Source organism: Lepisma saccharinum, chromosome 11 (genome assembly GCF_977018435.1).
Source record: "Lepisma saccharinum chromosome 11, izLepSacc3.1, whole genome shotgun sequence".
Classification (NCBI taxonomy): Eukaryota; Metazoa; Arthropoda; class Insecta; order Zygentoma; family Lepismatidae; genus Lepisma; species Lepisma saccharinum.
The window spans coordinates 45,887,334-45,905,669 of record NC_139239.1 but is presented as its reverse complement, the minus strand read 5'-3'; the positions used below and the strand labels follow the sequence as shown (position 1 = coordinate 45,905,669).

The 18,336-nt window shown below is 37.3% G+C and overlaps 2 protein-coding genes across 2 annotated transcripts in view; one reads left to right on the top strand and one right to left on the bottom strand.

The window, feature by feature from the left end:
• Positions 1–18,336, bottom strand: part of LOC145994763 (cytochrome c oxidase assembly factor 1 homolog) — a 329,972-nt gene that overhangs the window by 28,742 nt on the left and 282,894 nt on the right. The window lies entirely within an intron of this gene.
• Positions 1–18,336, top strand: part of hop (tyrosine-protein kinase hopscotch) — a 59,905-nt gene that overhangs the window by 21,976 nt on the left and 19,593 nt on the right. Inside the window, exons 11-14 of the mRNA XM_083131004.1 lie at positions 4,924–5,071; positions 10,041–10,169; positions 15,754–15,926; positions 16,482–16,649. Of these exons, the coding sequence (XP_082987130.1) occupies positions 4,924–5,071; positions 10,041–10,169; positions 15,754–15,926; positions 16,482–16,649 (618 nt within the window). The remainder of the gene's footprint in view (positions 1–4,923; positions 5,072–10,040; positions 10,170–15,753; positions 15,927–16,481; positions 16,650–18,336) is intronic.

Sequence of the window (18,336 nt, the reverse complement as noted above, 5' to 3'; positions counted from 1 at the left end):
GGACTGCATCTACTTTATATTTACAGGTCAATAATGTTAATAGAACAGACAATTTTTGCCTACTGGTTACGTTAACCATTTTGCAAAATATTGTGTTGTTGAAATACATGTGCTTGACACCCGACAAACTAATAGGAATCCCTTGATTGATCAATGACTTCTTGGATTACAGTGTCGTCATTAATTTTTCATATCAAGTTTTATAGAGGAAAATGTTGTATCCTCTTTACATTATGAAAAATACCTTCCTTAATGACTATTGTACGAAACCGAACGATATAAGGGGCCTCCTTTGCCTTACCCCATTTCCGCGACACGAGGTCTCTGGGCCGCTTATCACCACCACTTTTTGAGCAGAAGCGTACAAACCCCAAATATCAGGGTTTTTTATGCTGTTACTGATTTCTACCAGTCAGCGAATGGCTTAAGATATATGAATAAAATTAGGAGAATCCACTCCATAGCAGAAGAGTTGACATAATTATTTGTCAAAAAATTAGGTTGTGCCTGAGGTACTTTAACAGACATCTGCTACAGACACAATGTAATATTATAAATATAAGAAAATAAATAGAATATAATTTGAGATATTTCCAATTGTATTTATTTCACTGCAGCTTTTTTCTAGTTGTCATTTTCTTGAACCTATATTCATACGGTGCCACCTGATAACACCGACAACTTTCACAGTGTGTACAGGACATCAAGGCAAGCAACTTTTCTCAGTCACTATTTGCTCATCTAATTATTCTTTCGATGTTACAAGCAATCGAAATATGGCATCTTCTGTCCTTAATGTATGCAATCCCATTGATAGCTTCGCAATTGCAAATGTCATTTATATTTACTGCCGTTTAAAATTCTGAGAGCAATATAAGTTCTTATAACATGCTACGGAAACAATATCATGCAAACAGTCAGAGTTAAAACTTAACTTTTCCTTTATAAAATGGATATCATAACCAGACCTCGGATTTTTAGGTTCTAAAAAGTGTGCTTTTAAGTTCCTAAAATAGGCTCTAAAAATCCTAAAATAGGTCCTAAAAATCCTGAAGTAAGTTCAAAAAAACTTAAAATAGTTCAAAATTCCTGAAAAATGCTGACTAGGTATAGTCACCGGCAATGAAAATGGGACACCTATATCCTGAAATACACACTATCTTGCATAACTTTTTGTGTGTTGCCTAACCCTACGGCGATGGCAGAACTTACCATTGGAAATTTGCTATTAACATTCACTCTTCGCCGTATAGTTATAGGAAACAATCTCTTTTCATGTTATCCACAGTCAAACTCCACAATTTGTCTGTGAGTATCATCTTAAATGCTGAAAATAATCTTTCAACAAAAACATAGTCAGTGGTGCAAACTTTAATTCCGAAATGTTAGTTTGCAAGGCGTGAATGCCACAAAACACCAAAGTGATGCAAAAGTGAGCAAGACCACACAGATCAGACCACTTTGGATTGTACAGGTAACAGTGGCACCAGACATTTTGCTTTGTTTAGAGCTTTGAAAAATCACCATGGACTTGGAGGAAGGGAAATCGACAGAGAGTATGTTTCAAACATGTTCGTCATTAAATGTTTTCATTACAAAACAAAGCAAATGCCTCTGTGTGACATAAAAATCCTGTAAAACCTTTAAAAATATATGAAAACCTAAAAATAGGCTTCATTTAGGCACATAAACCTAAAATAGGTTCTATTAAGCAAAATAGGGTTTTTAGGCACTATAAAACCAACAGTTGTTGCATTTTTTTAACGAAATGCTGACATAACTTACTATTTCTTACATACCTGTAAAGGAAAAAATGGGTTAAAAACCTAAAGTCCGAGGTCTAATCATAACACACACCTATGTTGCTTATCACATTCGATGCGTTTGCATAGAGAAATGATTCATAAGATTTGAAATTGATATTTACACCATAAGATGCTTAGTGTAACCCGTATCAAACTACAAATGTTATCGCTTTCCAACTGAAATAATAAATGTGAAACACTGTCACATTTTCATCGTGTTTGATAATAATTTGAGCCGGTAAGCTGTCCTACATCTTTCAATAGCCGACCTCCATGGTGGGATAGTTACATAACACACTACGAAGCCAGGGTTTACTTTCGAGCTAGATGTGATGTAACCCAACGGATGTAGGGGGGAAGGAAGGGGAGTAAGAGGGAAATGTACCGCACAACTTCCGGCATTCCATGAGAGGCCTCCTTAGACAGCTGTACAAGGTACACCAAGCCACGTCTGAAAAAGAGGTTTTTAAAGTGTTTTGAGTGCAATTGTTTTAGTGGTTTTATAGACGCTTACACCAGGATTTTAACGCAATGGTAGGAATAAGGCACCTACACACGTTTAGATGCCTTAAATCACCTTTTAACTTTTTTATCCATTTTTACCATATCTCTTAATCCAAGTCTTATTCGACGCAGTCAATGTCATAATTAAATTGGAATAGCTTTTCAACCTGATGAAGAGAGTAGTTACATCCCGAAACGTCGTTTCACGGAAATCATATACTCACCAACATAAGTACTTTTAGGTATTTTATAAAAGATTTTTCTTTTTGTATTGTACCGATAATTTATACTACATGAGTAAGTCGCATCTGCATCAAGAATATTGTGTACTTATTCAAAGTTTCTTTAATATATATATTATTTAAATACATTACATGATCAATTCATCTACCAAATTGTCTCTCAAATGTGCATGCTCCTTTTCCTCAAAAGAATTGTTCATGCATTTCATCAGCAACAATCTGAAGTACATATCTGGCCTTACCTCTCTCTCGGGCAATTTAGAAAGTATTACACAAAAGAATCATATTGGGATCGAAGCGAGCAGGAAAATCTTTAGATCCAAATATTTGCAAACTGAAAACAATATTGATTTAATAGGGTGCAAATAATTTCACGGGGCGTCATGTCATTCTCTTTAACATTTTTTTTTCATTTAGATCATTTTGGCTCACAGGGGTATGGCTGTGGCTCTGAACTTGGACTATAAGCATAGCAGATATTGTGCTTGCGAGCGAAGCAAGCAAGAAAATTTTTCGAAATGTACTTCTATGTGTATAAAATAAAAGCAACACTCAGTAACAAAAGTCAAATATCCACTCCCTCTCTCTATCACATGAATCGCTATTACCAAAACGTAGACTTGGGAAACAAAAACATTATGCAGTTCAAACTTCATAGCAACACATCCTCCAAGAAAAACACCCAAACACATTAGGAACCTTTAATACAAGACTTCTCAAAATGTCATAACTGTTTTAGATACTGAAAATTGCGAAATCATTTCCCGAAGTCTGAATCTGGAAGGGAATTATTTTCCCCCAATCCTGATACGACATTATATGAAATCCCACACACCTTCATAAATCACCAAATCAATAAATGTCTTTGTTATGTTGCTAGAGTAATAGAGTATATAATTGTAAAGATTAGTGAGAATTTCAGGTAGGTATGTGTTCTGGATTTTTCACAGGGAAGGGGGGGGGGGCTCCAGCTACGGGCCTGCTACTCCACCCTTCGAAGCAATTTTAGAACTCTATTTCTGGAATGGCCTTCATTGCTGCTGTTGTATTAGCCTTAATGTCCTCAAAATGTCTTCCTTTCAGGGGAGAAGGTCAGGTGAGTATGGCAGGTGGTCTACCAAAGTTATTTGTTTCCTGGTCAAAAACTCCCATACTGACAGTGCCGTGTGCGCAGGTGCATTGTCGTGATGTACGAGCCATGAGTTGTTGGCGAAAAGTTCTGGTCGTTTGCATCTCACTTTTTCACGCAACCTTTGCAGCACTCCCAAATAGTACACTTGGTTAACTGTTTGTCCTGGTGATACAAATTCACAGTGAACAATCCCTCGGATATCGTACAATTTGACGAATTTTGGCAATGTTTTCGTCCATTCGGCTCGTTACTGACCGCCCTCAGCCACTTGTTCCCTCCCCTCAAAAAACTGTTTAATCCATTTGTACACCACTGTTTTCTTCATAGCATTATCGCTGTACACCTGCACTAACATTTTCTGTATTTCACTCCCGCTCTTGCCCAGTTTCACCAGAAATTTGATGTTTGTTCGTTGTTCTAATTCCAGCTCAGCCATTTTCACAACAGCACAAACAACAATGCACGCCACTCAGCACAAATCTGCCATGCGCAACCCAAACACTGCTGTGAGACACTGAAATACCAAGGTTACAAAATCTTAGAGCTGCTTGTATAGTGCTGCTTTCAGTGCTAAACGGTGGCGAGTTCGCAAACTTAATTTGTCAGACCTCGTATGTATGTAAATTTTATAGTCCTCTGTAAAATTTAAGCTAAAAATGCAAGGTGACCAAGACTTGAACATGACTTTCTGACATACCTTGCCGTTGCTCAACCAAATGAGCTACCAAGCCAACACTAGTTTACCCACCAATGGCATGGTATGCCAGAGATGACCCATGCTTAAGTCCTGAACAGTGCATTTTCTACTTAAATTTCTTCGGGTGCCAAAGCTGCCAATTATTATTTTAGTCTGCTACAGATGGAGATTTTTTTTAATTGTGACTCGGTTGTCTTAGAATGTTGTCTCTACACAATTTTAAGAATATAGATTGTCTCTGTGTCGCCAACATGGTACCATTTACCCTTAAATGCCTGGTTGAGACATTTTTGTAACAAGATTCATTGTAACTCTACCATTTGTAGTTTCTGATTGAAACAGATGAATTTTGAACTTCTCACTGCACCTCTGGGCATTGGTGCAAATATATGGAAAACAGCTTCGACATCTGAGGATTAATACATACAGTGGTCACGACAGATAACTTCCATTTGTTTTCCATACAAGTATTAATAAAATACTATTGTTATATTTGGAAAATAGTTGTTCAATATCTGGTTTACTCACTGTTTTGTTTTACAGTACTACATTCGTGGGAACAAACTACCACTTCCAGCAGGTTGCCCTGTGGATGTGTACAGAATAATGCTCGAGTGTTGGGATACAGATTCTCATAGAAGGAAAAAGCCACAGGCTATTATGAGAGACATTAACCAGATATTATATCAAGGTAAGGTAATAAAAGGTGTAGTCATTCCATTATGCATTGCACCATTGGTAGATTTAAATAACTACATTCATAGCACTGAATTAAAAACAAAATTGAAATCTAGAATTGATGAAAAAAGTTTTGCACAAATAGGCCAAACTGATGGGGTCGACTGGACACTGAAATTTGACACCACTGTAGTTAAATTTGAGACTTCTTGAATACCAGACAATGGACTTAATTAAGTAACTGAAGTCCAGTTTTGTCATGTACTTGCAGTTTTACTCTAGCTTCTTCCGCATCTTGTGGTTTTTTCATGAGGTAAGACAAGATCAGTCAAAGTTTAAAACATGGGAAGGTAAGTTGGGTTTAAAAGAATAAAATTAAAGGTAAAAGACAATCCAGGAACGTCAAATAAGGGTTACATTGTATTTACCATAGATAGATAGTCAGTTTTTCCCATAGAATTATTGTATCCCATAGAATTATTGTACTCTTGTGGGAAGAGATATTATAAGTACTTTAGTCTAGCAGTAAGATAGGTAAATATTGTTTTATTGGAGGTATCGGGCATTGATATATTATATATATCAGTGTAATATGCTGGTTTTAACAAATGGGTAATCTCAAACCTTCACCCACGCAGAAAAATGTAGTATGGATGCATGTGCTAGTAAAATAACATTAATTTAAGTGGTAAATGCAACTTAGCCCCTAGTTATCTGTTGGTGAAGTGCACTTCTCAATAACATGAAACTGATAGCAACGTCCTGTAGCAAGGACGTATTTAGGGAAGGGGTCCAGGGGTCCGGACCCTCCCGAAAGATTTATCAAGTATTAAAATTAAATAATGAAAAATTTATTCGTTTAGCCGTTGTTATATAATTTCCTCTGAACTTATTGTAAGACAAGGATTATATTGGGATCATATGGCTTTGAAGGACACGAAGGACGTATTTCGGGGGTCCGGACCCCCCCCCCCTACCTACCCGAAAGACTTATTAGGTATGAAAATTAAATAATTAAAATATACTCGTTTAACATTTCTTGTATAATTTCCTCTGAACTTATTGAAAGACAAAAACTATATTGGGATCATACGGCTTTGAAAAACGGAAAGGACGGATTTAGGGGGTCCAGACCCCCATCCTCCCCACCCGAAAGACTTATTAAATATGAAGATTAAATAATGAAAATATATTCGTTTAGCATTTGTTGTATAATTTCCTCTGAACTTATTGGAAGACAAGGATTTATATTGGGATTATACAGCTTTCAAGGACAGGAAGGACATATTTAGGGGGTCCGGACCCCCCCCCCCCCCCCAACACACACACACACCCGGAAGACTTATTAAGTACGAAAATTAAATAATGAAAATACTTGTTTAAAATGTATTGTATAATTTCCTCTCAACTTATTAGAAGACAAGGATTATTTTGGGATCATATGGCTTTGAAGGACAGGAAGGACGAATTTAGGGGGGTTCAGGGGTCCGGATCCCCCGAAAGACTTACCAAGTACTAAAATTAAGTAATGAAAATATTAGCATTTGTTGCATAATCGATGGTTATTAATTTCCTCTGAACTTTTTAGAAGGCAAGGATTATATTGGGATCATACGGCTTTGAATGACATTACAAAGAAGATTTATGTGCACTACTACTCACAATAACATGCATAAGATTTTAATCAGAAACTTACTTTTCTCCAACTACATGTAACATCATTGTTGTTATTCGATAAATTTTCAATTATTCATCTATTTGACATTAATACATTGCCATGGCACTTGTTTTTATGTAAATTATTCCGATCTTAACTATAGGTAAGCTACATAATGAATATGCGCTGTTATATCTATATTCTTATACAGTCATGTAATAATAGCATAATATTAATTTATGTATTGTAATTAGTATTAATTTGATTTAATATAATTATTTTAAACATTATTATTATTATTATTATTATTACGCTCGTATTCTTGAGACACTTGGTTCGGACCCTCCCTTCATCCCCCATAAACATATTTCTAGATACGTGCCTGTCCTCTAGCTAGTTTATAGGATTTTATTTTGCATTTCCTTTCCACATCTGTGGCTTCACATATGGCTGTACGCCTGCTCTATGATTTGAAATGATCTTACCCCAAATGGCTTCATATGCAAATCTTCTATTGTCCCTGGAAAAGTTACTGCCCGTATTGCTGATTAGATTTGAACCAACTTTTTAGTAATAATACCAACACATTGGCATCTCATCCTTACAGAATACAGCTTCACTTCAGTAGGGGAGACCGGGGTAATTAGAACATGGGGTTATTGGAACATGTTAATGTAGAATAATTTAAAACGAAAAGACTGGTGTAATAACATTTCATACCTATGTAGCTACACTAAACCTACATGCAGAAAATTTGTTATTGGAATAACTCCACAAAAGTAAGTTTTATTTGACTTTTATTATACACCTGCAAAAAATGATGTGACGCATGCTTGGTGTTTCTCTGCTTCTGCATATACTGGATGTGAATGAAAGAACCCTTTCAAAATTTTCTTCACCCCTATAATAAAACATAAGGGCACACATCTTTTCATGTGAGTTTGGTTGTCTATGGGCAATTTGCCTGGTTTTTATAAGCAAAGTTCTTATTACCCCAAAAATTTCTGCAAAGGGGTTATTAGAACATTGCGTAATTTGCTTGATTTTGCTTGGGGTAATTAGAACAGTCATGGGGTAATAAGAACATCATCTTGAAATACCATGAAACGTAACTACTTTTGGAACAACCTGCTTTTAGACTGGAACAGAACCAATCCTGGTGCTCGTTTGCCGAAGTCTGTCTTTGCTCAGTACATAGGGAGAGTGTGGTCTAGGAGTTTCAAGAAATCATACCTAGTGTCGGGATTTAAAACTACTGGTCTGTTTCCACTGGATGAATCCATGTTTCCAAGTGAAGAATTTGACCCCCTTGCCCTAGCACGATTTCGTAATCAAAGTCAAGAAGACATACAACCTGGATCAACAGTTGTTGCTGATGTTCAGATGACTCAGAATTCACGAAATACAACTGCCTCCACTGACATCCCACCAGGAGCAGTTCAAGATCCAGTAAACATTCACACTGCCAGCCAACCAACCACTCCTTCCTCTTCCATTACTTCAACAGCAATGCCAACGCCTTCAGATGTTGAAAATGTTCTGAATAGAAGTACTACATCACCATCCCAGTATCTGTCTTTTGAACAATTCATCAGAGAATCTCTTAGTAAACAACACAGACCAAGCGGACAAAATCCAAGAACAATGTCTAGTGGTAATCTATCAAGAGTACGCCTTTCTGATCAGTATGGCGAAATTCTAACAACTGAAGATGCTATGCAGCGACTGAAAGAAATGTCTAATAGGCCTACCAGTGCCAAAAAAAGAAATCGCCCTACTCAGAAAAAAATTCCCACAGGAAAGACCAAAAAAGACAAGAAAAGAATGTCCCTTCAATCCAGCTCTACTTCTTCAGAAAGTGAAATAGACCTATCTCTCAATGATGAAAACAGCACCGACATTGAAGATGACGTGGAGCCACAGGCTGAAAGTGAACCAGGCCCAGCAGCTGAAAATCAGCCAGGTTGTTCTGGTATACCAACTGTTCCAAAACGGAACACAACACAGGAAAACAATGAGGAAAGTGGTAGGCCTAATGAGGCCGATGAAGAATCAGAGGATGACGATGTAGGCCTATTCAAACTGAAAAAGTACTACGCTGTATATTACGAGCGAAAGTGGTATGTTGGTAGAATTATTAAAATCTCTAATGGCCAGTCTAAAGCAACAATCAAGTTTCTGGAGGAAAAATAAACTGACAAGTTCGATTGGCCACGAAGACCTGATGTTGAGGAAATTGATAGGAAGTTTATATTTTACGGACCTTTGGAGTTAAATGGAATCGGTCCATTTACCCTTCCATTGTATGACATCATTAAGAGCAAGTATGAAGCTTTCAAAAAAGAAATCAAACATTCAAATCAGTAGATCTACTGGTGCCAAACTGACAAATGTTAATATGGGTCAAGTGTTCTTTGGTGTAGCTTTTGTCATGTAGCCTATATTTTATGGTTTCATATATAATTGTTTTTTGAGACTGATAAGCTTAATTTCTGTATATATTAGTTTTTTCACGACAGTTAAACATGTTAATGTAAGTTATCTTAAGTGTTTTCATAAGTATTAGCACTACTAGTTACAAATTGGAGTAAGTTTTCCTCCAAAAAATATGCTTTTTTGTACTTTTTCTAATTGATATACTAGATTGTACATGTAACTATTAGAAGTTTTTTCTTTACTACATTGTAGAATGGCCTGTAACCTTTCAAATAAATCATAGAACACTGATTTTCATTCACACATGTTTGCTTCACAGCTTGAAAATTGAACTTTATGAAAAAAAGACGTTAACTTGGGATTTTATTTAAACAAGCATTGATAACTCCAGAAGAAGTAGAGCTATTGTGTTCAAATTTGCAGGATAAATGAGACATTTATATATGATGTTTGTATTACCCCAACAGCAATCTAAAGCTATTCAGTTGAAATTTCTAACTTATGTTCCATTAACCCCAATTGGGGTAATTGGAACAATTTTATGGTGTCATGACAATTTTATTTTTTTGGACGAGTATTTGCAATGCAGGTATGGTCATTATTTTTTTCAAAAATATACAAAAGATGCCCTTTTAAATGGTAGAAATTTTTAAAAAATCCATCAGTAACTTTCTGAGTAATTTACAGTGGAACTTCTACAGGCAGTTTCCTGTTCTAATTACCCCGGTCTCCCCTAGTTTATAAATATGTTAGTATTATGTAATGTTGAATATATTCCAAATTACGTGTGTCATAAAATGTTCAAATTCATCCTGTATTAGAAGCATGAATACAAATACCTTATTCCTATACCATTGCTGATGTTTGGTGTTAATTTTTATCCTTGCAGTTTTCAACTCAAGACGTACGCATTCCTATGCCACAGCATTTCCAAAAGTTTTCCAGACTGTTAATGACTCTGAATCCACAGAGAACAGCGTGAGCTTTTCAGATGTTAGTCTGTTTTCTGCTGCCACAGGTATGTATATACATGTTGAATTTGCTTGTATTGTGTAGGTTGTATTATCTACGAGGGTTGTTTGAAAAGTTCTAAGAATGACAAAGGAAAAAACACAGTTTCCTGTTAAAATTGGTTTTATTTTACTACATAGTCTCCCTTGACAGCAATGCACTTCATACAGCGATGATTCAGAGCCATGACCCCATCAAGAAATGCAGATTCCTCAAGGATTGCAAAATAGTCCTCCACTGCCACTTTTGCATCTTCATCTGATGAGAAATGTTTTCCACCGAGGAATTTTTAAGCTGTGGCAAGAGATAAAAGTCTCAGGATGCCAGATCAGGCAAATAAGCAGGATGTGGCAGTAAACATACTTCAATTGGTCGATTTTTGACAATGCAACAACACTAGTGTGTGGGGGGTAATTGTCTTGATGCATGATGATTTTCTTCTTCTTCAATCCTGGTATTTTTGCACAAATATTTGTGTACAGTTGGTCGAGAAGGTTAGTATAATACTGTCCATTGAAGGTTGATCTGGTTGGCAGATAATCTATCAACAGGATGCCATTTGCATCTCAAAAAATCGACACCATGATTGTTCCCACTGATTTAACCATGTTCGCTTCTTTCGTGGTGGTGAATCATGCTTCCACTGTTTTGAATGTTATTTTGTCTCTGGCATGTAGTAGTGTATCCACGTATCATCTGTAGTTATGAATTTTCACACAATACTGCTGTGTTCTTCTCAAAATGGGCCAGACATTCATTGCACACTCGCATCCGCATTTGCTTCTGATCAACTGTTAACAGATGTGGCACCCGTCTTGCAGAAAATTTTTCTCATCCTTAATTCTTCTGTAAAAATATGAAACACCCGTTCACCTAAGATGCCTATAGCTTCAGCAATTTCACACACCTTCAGACCACGGTCATCCAACACCATATCATGGACCTTTTCAATCATTTCTGCCGTCATTGCAGATTTTGGCCTACGTGAGTCATCTTCTAAGTGCTCTCGGCCACATTTAAATTCGGTAGTCCACAGTGGCAAATGAAGGAGTAGTCCCCTAAAGTGTCCTTCATATCGGCATAAATTTCTGTCACCTTCATTCCCTTTTTCGCAAAGTACTTTTATCACTGTACGGTGCTCAATCTTATCAGTTTTGCACTACAGTCACACCTGCTCGGCTGTTCCTGTCTCTCTACACAAAACAATGGAAGGCACTCTGGTGATACTGTGCACATGTTTCCTTGAAGGGTGGGCAGTGGCGTATCCTGGATTTTTACAAAGGGCATGCTGTACACAAATTTTTTAAAACATATGTATTATAGAATGGGGGATAGCATTATACGTATTCAATAGTTGACAATTTGCACAATAACATTACTAAATATTGCATAACGTATAAAGTAATGAAATATGGATAATAAAAGTTTAAAACTCACCAGGTTTGATGTCTGGTGTGAAAGTCTTCATAAAATTATAAAATCACTTGATATTTATAAACAGTTTATATTTACATTGGAGATTCACAATTTGGTTTTGTTTGGCTTATGCAAATAACATTATAGTAGAGGCCTAAATTACAATCAGAAATTGAGGAACAATAGACCAGACTTATTTAAAATTATGGTACTAATGAGAACTTTTGAAATGCAATTTATAAGACCATTCTGAATAATAGGGGATGACCCACGGAAAACTGTACTTTCAGGTGATTATCAAGCATAACATCATATTCACTAAGAAAATTAATCAATTCAATGTAATTTCCTCTATTTATGGAATCGGTAGATGCATCGTGGCCTCTAAATGGCGGCTCTTGTTTTGCTAAGAAACATACACAGTCTATCAGTCGTTTCAAAACTTCCCTGTTTTTTGTTACGACCTCATTATGAAGCTTTACAGATATTTTCATTTGCTGATTTATCTGAAGATCTATTCTTGTTCGCCCAAACGTCGAAAGCTCTAAACTTGCTCTAATATGACCGTAAGATTTTTCATGTCTTGAAATAGAAACTGATAGTACTTTTAAATTGCTAAATCCATCCTTAGTCCACACACTTGTTCTATCAACACCAAACAATAGACAAGGCCAACAGAACAACCTCACTCTAACATCACAACCTGCTAACCAGCTAGTTTTCTTGTATTGCGCAGTTTGAAAATGTCTTACATACTCCTGTTTCTTATCCTTATGATTACTACACAGGCCAGTTAAAGAAGTGCAAAGCCTATCATTTTTAACTACCTTGTTTTTCTGAGAAAGAGCGAAAGTTGAATGTTTTTTTTAATTAGGTCCTGTATCACACCCTCTGTTTCATTTTCCATCATTTTTTAAATATTTCGGGAAAATACTGCACTAAGTCATGTGGAACTTGGAAAGAGGCCCAGAAATAAAAATAAACCAAACTTTAAACTAAATGTGCATTGCACTGTACCTCCAAGGAGAAAAATCAATCGCTGCTACTGCTCTTTGTTCAACGAAACAAGCACACACTTCTCTGTAGCTGTCACCTCACCGCATGCAGCCAACGCTATATTCACGCATTGTGAGGGGGAAGAAGCACACGAGCAGTGCTTGCCCACATTAAAGTCTTCCTTCGCTGATGCGGTCCATCTGACAGCTTGCTCTGCGACGACATTTATGAGCATTTCTAAATTCTAATTTCTTCATATAGGAGAAGTATTTATTTTACACGAGAGCGCTCAACTAAGCTTATATTACATTTCTTGGATCTGAAGTGAAAGAGAGTAATAATTATTTTCCCACAATTGACGCATGCGCCCGGAAGACTCCTCTGAGGGTGGTGGATTCCACTGCCATGTATAGTTCCGAACTACTGTGGCAATCTGTCAGTCATTCTTAGAAATTTTCAAACGACCCTCGTAAAATAGAAAAAGAAATTCTTCTACATTTTGATCAATTTAAACACTGACCAATATTCATTTCTAACGATATTTGAATGTTGTATCGTTTCAGTTGTTCAGATTAGCTTTTAAGTAAGTGTTAGATTGTAATTATGCCATAACAGTCTACCAGAATTTTGCTTCAAAATATACAGGGTTTTCAAGAGTAAATATTGGGTTTTGGTGAAGTTATTGTGAAAGATACGAGGTCTGACAAAAAAAAAACTGTACTGAATTTATATTTCATAAATAGAAGCAGTTGCAGTAAATTGGTTAGTGTTGTGTTGAAGCACCATATCTCCCCTCCAGCTGCATGAAGTGTGGACTTGCCCGACCTTAGCAGTTCCGAGTGAGGCGTCATTCTGTGAATACGTGTAACCGTGCTGTGGCAGAAAATGGCTAGTTTGAAAGTGGAACAAAGGATTAACATCAAATTTCTTGTGAAACTTAAAAAGTCGCCAACGGAAACATTCCGAATGCTGAGCGAGGCATACAGTGATACTTGTATGTCCAGAGTACAAGTCTTTCAGTGTCATAAACATTTCTCGGAGGGGAGGGAAAGTCTTGAAGACAATGATCGTTCAGGCAGGCTGCGGTGTTCTGTTACTGACACAAACATCAACAGAGTACGAGAAGTGATCAGAAGTGACCGAAGATTGAGTGTGCGTGCAGTGGCTGAACTAGTGAACTTGGACAGGGAGTCTGTTCGGTGGATTATCACTACTATATTGAGGTTTTGACCAGACTTCGCGAAAAAGTGAAGAGAAAGAGGCCTCAACTGTGGAAAAATGGATAGATTTTTCACCAGGACAATGTACCGGTCCATAAGGCTCTGTCTGTCCAGCAAAATTTGTTAATTAAAATATTATTTATTTATTTATTTATTTGAAAAGTCCTGAATACGGAAAAATCCATTTTACATCAGGATATCAACCGGAAAAGAAATAAACAAAATAATAAGATGGACACATACACACACATATACATATATAACAAGAATAACAACTAGGGCAAAAATAATATTATCTGCTTTATGCACGCCGTTCTGTAAGTCTGTTTTGATAAATGGAAGCCCGGAGCGTCTTTTAATGAGTTGTAAATGGTTTTTAGCCTGTAGAGAAGTGATCTTTGTTCTAAAGATAGCCCTGAAGATTTAATGTAAAAGAAGTTGTTGCATTTACTGTTGGGATGTGGGATTCTGATATTAAGAAGTGGCAAGAGGTCGCTGGTGAAAAGTTGTCCATTAATGATTCTGAAGAGTAGTGTTAAATCTGAGAGTTGACGGCGAAGAGAAAGGTTATGAATTTGTAAAGTGGATAGAATTCTTGTTTGGGGAAGTTTACAAGGGTTGGGCTTCTGTGTTTGACTATTCTGACGAAGAAACTTACTACTTTATTTGTTTTCTTTAAATTGCTTTCACATGCCATTGACCAAATACAGGAGCCATATTCAAGAATAGGAACAACACACATTGTAAAGTAGGTTTTGAGGGCAGAAACGTGTGTTATCTCTGTAAATCTGTAAATTAGTCCAAATATTTTCATCGCTTTCGAAGTTATGTAGTCTATGTGATGGTTGAAAGTCAGTTTGCTATCAAAAATGACACCAAGATCCTTGTGTTGTCGTACGGACGGAATAACCTGGTTGCATAACTTGTAGGATGGCGCTGTGCTATTGGATTTTAGAGTAAACCTCATGACAACAGATTTATCCAGATTTAATTTGAGATTCCAATCTTGACACCAGCGTTCAATGTGTTTGAGATTGTCTTGGATATAGCATGTGTCCTGAAGTGAGGTAATGTTTCGGAATAATTTGCAGTCATCAGCATACAATAATACTGAACATTCGGAAGAAATATATTCGTGAATGTCATCCATGAAGAGAGAGAAACACAGGGGCCCCAGAGAACTTCCTTGGGGCACACCGGAAACTACAGGAAGCCACGACGAAGAGGAAACATGCCAGATCTGGCACCATGACACTTTTTTTTCCTTTTTTTCTTCTGGAACTAAAGTCTGGCCTCAAGGGAACACCTTTTGACTCAGTTGAAGAAGTCAAGTCGAAAACGGCAGACCTCCTTCGTGAACTCTCAGAAAATTACTTCCAGTACTGTTACCAACAGTGGCAGCAGAGAATGCAGAAGTGTGTGAATGCTGAAGGGAACTACTTCGAAGGTGATGGCCCCAACAGGCACTAATGCAGTAAGTACCAGAACTTATGAGTCCAGTTCGTTTTTTTTTTGTTTGTTTTTTTGTCACACCTTGTACATTACACGATCTACCTTGAAAATTGTTTTACTAGGTTCTACAACTAAAAAAGCTTCAACAGTAAGCAAACAGATTATTTAGGAACTAAAACAAATTCTGCATTAACTGAAACACATTCTGGACAGAATTCCTACGGTAGTAGGTTTTAATATGTGCACCGCTAACATCACGACACGTGTCTGTTAACAGAATGCAATTATAACATCAATATTCTCATGTGCAGTCGGCAGCTGTGATAAAATGTCACACAAAATGGATCAAAATTAAGCAAATCATAGGCTGCAGTGTTTCTGCACCTTTTACTTTTATTGACACCATGAGCAGAGAACAGGTGAAATACATTATCATTTCGCTCAGACCTAATTCCCATTGGTACGATTGAAAATTTTATTTCCTGTTGTCTCACTTTTATTTTGCAGATGTTACAACATTAGACAGTGGAAAGACTGAGCACTCATCTGTGCTGTTCCAGCTCCCAAAGCAGCCAAACCTTGCAAGTATGCTGAAGTCTGTCTCATGTGATAACGAGCCCTCATCAATGTTTAGGGCTGGCAGAAGCCTGGAGACCATGTGGCTTCTTGCTGATTCACAGGTAAGAATTTCTCTTCAAAAAAAGATATATATTTTTTTCTAAATTTGCAAATCAGTTGATTATCCCTACTATGAAATTATGCACCAATTTATATTATCAGTAAAGGTAAAGCTATCTCCTGTGCACTGAATGTGCCATGAAGGCATGTGAAGGGGTGTGGATATAGGACCTCAGTCATTCTCAATTTTGCCCATAGTGGGAAGGCTATTAACGTTACTGGCAGTCTTCTTAAAAACCACACAAAACAAATGAACAGCACGATACAAAACACTTTATAGAGTTTTTTTGAGCTTTCTACTCCATCTTGGAGTCATCATCAGGGCTGGTCGAAGTTCCGATGACGCTACGCAGATGGAGTCAAAAGCTTAGAAAGACAAAGTGTTTTGTATCATGCTGTTTATTTGTTTTTTTAACAATAATGTTGCCAGCACATGACGTAAGTTTTTTAATGTCATATTATGGGCAGTGTTGCTTTCATAAACACAGGTTGCGGCGTAATATGCCATATATGAACATACATAAATAAAAACAATAACTTGCTTCCTTCTACCGCAGGACTTAAGTGGAAGAGATGATGGAACCATGTCACCGGCTGACATTTCAGCCATCTTGTCAAACTTAAACTTCACAAGCTCAGCCACTTCCATTGATAGCGTGACTTCTATGCAGGAAATATTTGAACTAGATGAATCAAATGTTACCTTGGGTTCAAGACTTGGGCAGGTATGTAAAAACAAAGTTGTTTTTGGAGAAACGTTTTTATTGTGATTTTATTTTAGTGCACAATTTCTTCCATCATCATATGGATGAGAAGATGAATTGGAATTCTTTCAATATCAGCCCATCACTATAAAAATGTTATTTTCAGCATATGATAGTTTAGTACATTTGAAGTAGTATAAACATCAGAATACAGTGAAACCCCGATTTTACGTTCCCGCATTATACGTTTTCCCACTTAATACGTTCATCCAGTTAGGCCCCGGCAAAAGGCCATGTTAAATAATAAAATGTTCATCTTGATTTTACTTCCATTCTAACTCCCGTTTCCCGCTTCATACGTTTTCCGAGCCGTGCCGATGTCTTAAAATTTGGCAGAAACCTGTTCTGTTGACCACGCGAGTTCTCCCTCCTTTTTCTTGTTTTCGAAGCTGGTTCATTCACCACATTCATTGAACTTCCAGATGTTAGGCTTTCATGCAAGAGGAGGGAGCGAAGAGGCATGGTTCAGTGAATGGGGGGAGGAGGCAGGGTGGCACAGCTTCCATTTGTCACACCTTCCTTGAAAACGGCACTTCTTGCATTCCCGGTAAAGATACAATGGGCCGATTTTTCTGCCTCAGGATCAGACAACAAGCGCACTGTTGCCAAACCGATTCTCCCTAAATGGTGCCTGCCTTAAAACTTGGACAACGTATGACAGTTGTATCATTTGATTAATTTTGTACTCGAGTGTATTGAGGTAGGAACGTCGTGTGACGTGGTGAACGACCTCAGAGCTCCTCATGCCTCGTGGCTCGAGCGAGGTGGAAAGGGGGCGGTGCTAGTAGTTGAAACGGCAGATCGCTTGACGTCGGGCTGGGTATCGAGCAGTGGCTTGACGTTTGTACGGGGTGTAATACCTGCAATTACGTATTCGTATTGAATAAAGAGTAAGTCAAGGAAACTGATTCTTATTACTTCCCGTCGTCATAAGTATGGCGCACGAACAGGAGGACTCGATCGTCTACGTCGTTAGAATCTGGTTGTAGCGGTTAGATGGAAGAATCCAACTTTTTCGTCTGTGATATTAGAACGTAATTACTGAACTTTTTCTATGTGGAAAAGAAGAGTGACGAATAACTTTATCGTGCTGTGATTGTAGCACCGAAATTATAAAATAGTTGTACTGAATACTGCGACTAAAATTCTTAGCTAGCAGTAACGGAAATTGAAAATGGCTACAAAAAAGGAATTGGAGTTTCTCTTTAAACAATTTGAAGCTAGACTCGCGGAACAAGTTAGTAGTGTGAAGGCCGATATCAGTAGTGTTGAAGCTAATGTCAAAGCCGATATTAATAGTGTTGAAGCTAATGTCAAAGCTGATATTAACAGTGTTGAAAGTAACGTCAAAGCGGATATTAATAGTGTTGAGGCCAGTGTAAGTAATGTAGGCACCAGTATAGGTCTCTTAAGGCAAGACTTCGAATTATTGGAAGCACGAGTCGAAAAGAAAGTGTCTGATAATTTGGTCGAAACAAAAGAATGCGCCCATGAACTAAAGGAACAAGTGGTCAACTTGAGCACGATATTAGAAGAGAAGATAAACGAGGTTTCTGTTACGTGTGTAAATCAACATAAAAAATTGAGAGAGGTTTTCGATTCTCATGTAAAACAGGTAGAAAATGAATGCGTAGAAATTAAGAAAACA